Source organism: Sinocyclocheilus grahami, unplaced genomic scaffold (assembly GCF_001515645.1).
Source record: "Sinocyclocheilus grahami isolate Dianchi unplaced genomic scaffold, SAMN03320097.WGS_v1.1 scaffold307.1, whole genome shotgun sequence".
NCBI lineage: Eukaryota > Metazoa > Chordata > Actinopteri > Cypriniformes > Cyprinidae > Sinocyclocheilus > Sinocyclocheilus grahami.
Window position 1 is genome coordinate 102056 of NW_015505486.1, and position 5508 is coordinate 107563.

The 5508-nt window shown below is 38.4% G+C and overlaps 1 protein-coding gene across 1 annotated transcript in view; it reads left to right on the top strand.

Annotated features, from left to right (window-relative positions):
• The window catches only part of trap1 (TNF receptor-associated protein 1), an 87836-nt gene that overhangs the window by 73201 nt on the left and 9127 nt on the right, over positions 1–5508 (top strand). The window contains exons 5-14 of the mRNA XM_016293811.1: positions 19–90; positions 496–656; positions 1268–1377; positions 1468–1541; positions 1635–1790; positions 3090–3210; positions 3310–3379; positions 3458–3605; positions 3688–3873; positions 4840–4978. Coding sequence (XP_016149297.1) covers positions 19–90; positions 496–656; positions 1268–1377; positions 1468–1541; positions 1635–1790; positions 3090–3210; positions 3310–3379; positions 3458–3605; positions 3688–3873; positions 4840–4978 — 1237 coding nt within the window. The remainder of the gene's footprint in view (positions 1–18; positions 91–495; positions 657–1267; positions 1378–1467; positions 1542–1634; positions 1791–3089; positions 3211–3309; positions 3380–3457; positions 3606–3687; positions 3874–4839; positions 4979–5508) is intronic.

The following is a 5508-nucleotide window of genomic DNA, read 5'->3' on the forward strand; positions in this document are numbered from 1 at the left end:
TTCTGCTGTGATTTGTAGGACACGGGTGTTGGGATGAACAAAGAGGAGCTGGTTGCTAATCTGGGCACCATCGCTCGATCTGGATCAAAGGTAAGTCAAGTCACTTTTATTCATATGGCGCATTTTACAATACAGCTCGCTCAAGTACTGAGGAGCTAAACCATTCAAGGCTTTATAAGTAATTAGCAAGATTTTTAAATGTACAATGTTTAATAGGGAGACAGCGCAGGGTTGACAGAACCGGGCTAATATGGTCATACTTCCTGGTTCTAGTAAGAACTCTAGCTGCTGCATTTTGGACCAGCTGGAGTTTGTTTATTAAGCGTGCAGAACAACCACCCAATAAAGCGTTACAATAATCTAACCTTGAGGTCAAGAACGCATGAATTAACATTTCTGCATTTGACATTGAGTCTCACTGAACTCTTCAAACTCTGTTGTTTCTCATTCCATCAGTGGTTTTATTTCATGGTCCTTTTGTTCTTCCTCCATCAGGCTTTTCTGGATGCTCTTCAGAATCAAGCGGAGGCCAGCAGCTCCATCATCGGTCAGTTCGGTGTGGGCTTTTACTCCGCCTTCATGGTGGCTGATAAAGTGGACGTTTATTCTCAGTCAGCAGAACCAGGTGCTCCTGGATACAAGTGGTCCTCTGACGGGTGAGAAAAATGAGAAGAGAGATGGGTTTAAGAACAGTTTTAAGACAAAAAGGATGTGCTTTTTTATCAGGGCTCCTTGATTATGAAAGAAATCATAATTACACTTATTTTGGTTAATACCATAATCACGATTATTTAAACATGATCAGGAGTGGGCAATATGACAAAGTAACTAATACTAGGCTAACTAATGCAGGTAAAAAAGCCCTTAAACAATTACTGAAGACAAGTAAATTATTGAAGAGAAATAACCAATAATAGGGCAAATACTGCAGAAAAAACGACGTCAGCATATTACATCAGTAACATTAAATGATTTGACTGATTTGGACATTACGTTTGGGGTGAAACGTGCACTGCTTTAAAGAAAAACAATGGGTGGCACTATAGTTTTATGTCAATTATTGGGTTTTCTTGATCATTGGAAGCCGAGTTTGAAATCAAGACTAAAATTACCATCGACACGCAAAGTAACGGCACATCTCTGCCAGCTTTTGCCATATTTGTGGCTGTTAGACTACCTTTAGGCATCTAACATTAAGACGAAGCAAACATTTGTCAACATTAATCACATTTTTGTGTTTTACTCACTTGGTTTTGTGTGTCTGCAGCTCTGGAGTGTTTGAGATCGCAGAAGCTTCAGGTGTGCGTCAGGGAACCAAGATCGTGCTCCACTTTAAAGACGACTGCAAAGAGTTTTCATCAGAAGACCGAGTCAAAGGTGTGCAGCCCTCAAAACCACAAACATTGACATAAAACATGAGATGCTTGGAGAAGAAACTCACTGAAGTGACTGTGGTGTGTTTTGCAGAGGTTGTGACCAAGTACAGTAACTTTGTCAGCTTTCCCATCTTCCTGAACGGACGGCGGTTAAACACCCTGCAGGTACAGCATGTGAGGTCTGTTTGTAAATGACCTTTGACCTCCCTGTGGCTCTGATGATCAGCCCTGAGCTGTTTTCTCTCTCTCTCTCTGCAGGCGCTGTGGATGATGGAGCCCAAAGACATCAGCGAGTGGCAGCACGAGGAGTTTTATCGCTACGTTGCTCAAGCTCACGATAAACCCCGCTACACACTGCACTACCGCGCAGACGCACCGCTCAACATCCGCAGCATCTTCTACGTGCCGGAGATGGTGAGTGTGAGACGACAGCTAAAGGCCCGTTCACACCAAGAACGATAACTATAAAGATTGATAACTATATTAGCGTCTACACCAGCGGAGGGTATTGTCTGTTTATTCTAAGCACAGAATAAACTCTCAATTAAATTCTCGAGCTCGTGTCAGTGCCGGTAGCTTCGTGGGCAGCACACCGATATATGGTGCAGTTGTGCTTTGGGTGTCCCGAGTTCGAATCCTGCCTCGTGGGACCTTGCAAGAAACATTCTCAAGCTTGTTATATCAGGATTGATTCTGATTGGGTGTCAATGTTTTTATCGTTCATCAGCTGGAAAAAAATCATTCTGAAAGTGATTCCAACAATATCGATTCTCTGTACCTTTTTCGTTATAGCTGTGGTGTGGACTCTGCTATTCTTTCATATTGAGAACGATTTTTAGAACCATATCTTGATCGTTATCTTTATAGTTATGGTCCTTGATGTGAACAGGCCTTAAATCGGCCAAATATGCAGTAGTATAACTTAGTCTTATTAAAGTAGCTAAACCGTTATATTTGACATTATTTGAAACCCATTGGAATTTTACCCTTTAAGTTCACAACATCTCTGCAGGTTCACCTGTCAAATATTTCTTAATATTATAAAAATTTTGCCTATTAAACATATTATTTAACTCAATTTAACTACAAAATTACATCTCAAAACTGAAATAGTTATGATTTTTAATTTATATGCAATTAAATGCATTTATTTAAATTTAGAGTGTACTTAAAAAATTGCACACTTTTATGTAGTTAGTTTAAAAATTGCACATAAATGAAAAATTACATTATACATATACAAATATTTTAAAAAGTAAATTAATTTACCTGTTACATAATTTAACAACTGAAATATGCATTTAAATGCAATTCAATTTAATTAAATTACAGTATGTACTTAATTTAAAAAGTGCATATACATCATTCAAAAATAAGGATTTACATATTTTAAAGTTACATTATACATAAAATGCTATTATTTTAAATTAGACTGTTAAATCATTTAACTACAAAAAAACCTCAAATATGCATTATTGAACTTATTTGAATTGTGCAGTTATGTGCATTATTGTTTTTTCAATATTTTACTTCGTATTCAGTGGTGTATCTGATTTTTAACTCACAAATCACTCTTCTTTCTTCCTACATAATAAAAGTAACTCAAATTAATATTTCACATCCATTTATTTGATAATCAGCCATGTAATAAATCCTAATGACTCTTCTTGTTTTGCGATGATGCACAACTGGTGTGTAAATGTGTGTGAGCAGAAACCTTCCATGTTTGACGTGAGTCGTGAGATGGGATCCAGTGTGGCTCTGTACAGCAGGAAGGTTCTGATCCAAACCAAAGCCACAGACATCCTGCCCAAGTGGCTGCGCTTCCTACGAGGTCAGATGAGCGTCCATATGTTTGAGTGAAACAAACTTTAAATGCATTATTAGATTTAAAAACTAAGGAAATTTGACTGTTGTGTGACTGCATTTGCAGGTGTTGTGGACAGTGAAGATATTCCTCTGAACCTCAGCAGAGAGCTGTTACAGGAAAGTGCTCTGATCAGGTACAAACCCACCTGAAATATGACGTTATGCTTTCTGCATTGTGCAAATAATAAGAGTAACACACTGTTTTCTTTCAGGAAACTGCGGGATGTTTTACAGCAGCGGGTCATTCGGTTCCTGTTGGACCAGAGCAAGAAGGATCCGGAGAAATATGCTCGCTTCTTTGATGACTACGGGCTGTTTATGCGCGAGGGCATCGTCACCACAGCGGAGCAGAGCGTCAAGGTGCGAGACGACTCAGTTTGGCCTTCTTAATCCACCTGATTCTCTCTGATTGTGTTTAAACAGCTGTTTTTTGTCGTAACAGGAGGACATCGCTAAGCTGTTGCGTTTTGAGTCGTCAGCGCTTCCTGCGGGACAGCAGACCAGCCTGATGGAGTACGCCTCTCGGATGAAGGCGGGAACGAGGAACATTTACTATCTGTGCGCGCCGAATCGCCACCTGGCCGAGCACTCGCCATACTTTGAGGCCATGAAACAGAAAGATATGGAGGTGAGACTAGAGACAATCAGGTACACAGTTAATATTCACTGTCATACTCGAGAGAAAATGGGTGATGAATCTACAAGTTGATCCGAAAGCTGATACAATGCATTGCAGATTTGCTGGAAACAACTGCTAATTAATTTGCAACTAAAAATTTACTCAGTTCACTCCTATTTTGAAAGCATAAACTGTGCATTATCCATTGACACGGCTGTCGACAGATCCTGAGATGAACACAAGGGGCGCCAACGCTGCTGTTTATCTCAGAATGGCCAAAAGTATTGGTCAGCAGCTAATGGAAGGCTAAAGATGCATTGATTAAATAATTTAATCTATTTTGTTGTGGTCACATGACAAAAAATGATAAAAAGTTGTTTTCCCAAGGTCTCAATTTTTTTCTCATCTTAAGAAAATAGATTCAAATGGTGCATAATTGTAAATGTTTAAACCACTACATGTACATCATAATATAAAAATCTACATTTAATAATATAATTGTATTACACTTTTAATAATATGTTAATATATATTGAATAATAACATAAAATCATGTTTTTTTTTTATTTAATATCTGTCTATTCTTTTACAACACAGAGTAAAAAAAAGGAGAGCTCATTTAATATTAAAACCTAATACCTTTTAATAAGACGGAGTCACTCTTCCTCCTAATTAATATAACAGTATATATTAAATTAATAACATTGTTTAAAAAAAAACATGGTTTTTAATCTCTAACCTTTTAACCTTCAAAAGAACAAACTCTAATTTAAATATTTATTTATTTTTATTCAATGATTATTTATTATTGATTTATTCTACTAATCATTCTGTATTTATATTTCAATATTTATAAAACAATACTTGTTTGGTCCTATATTTAATTGGTTAAACATTTACAGTTAAGCACAAGGATTTATTGAGAAGTAATTTTGATTGCAGCAAAACAAGAGAAAAAGATGTGTGTTTCTGCAGGTCTTGTTCTGCTTCGAGCAGTTTGATGAGCTCACGCTGCTTCACCTCAGAGAGTTCGACAGGAAGAAGCTCATCTCAGCCGAGACTGATATTGTCGTAGATCATTACAAAGAGGAGAAATTTCAAGACAGCAAACCAGGTAAGAGTCAATACAGGCTCAGTTTTCTGTCATTATCTGAGACATGTCAACTAAAGAGTGATATCATTTTTTTACCTCGAATACACCAACTATGTCCAACTGTCTTTGAGCGCGCGCACGGCATCCGATGCGCAAGGTGTGTACGCGCTCTGCCGTGGTTTACGTTAAAGGGTGTGTTGATATCCAGCCGAAGAGCAATCAACCATAACTTCAGGCGAGCAGGCTCAGAAGTTGGGAATACGTGGAAAGTCACCACTCCCGAATGAGTTCGCGCGAGAGAACGTAATCTTTTAGTTTGAAGTCGGTTTGAACAATCCAGATAAGCGCAAGTAAGTACCATTTGATTAGCCGTCGTACCTACAATGACTGTGCACTGTGTAAACCAGGGCTGTCCAAACTCGGTCCTGGAGGGCCGGTGTCCTGCAGAGTTTAGCTTCAACCCTAATTAAACACACCTGAACCAGCTAATCAAGCTCTTACTAGGCATAGAAACTTCCAGTCAGGTGTGTTGAGGCAAGTTGGAGCTAAAC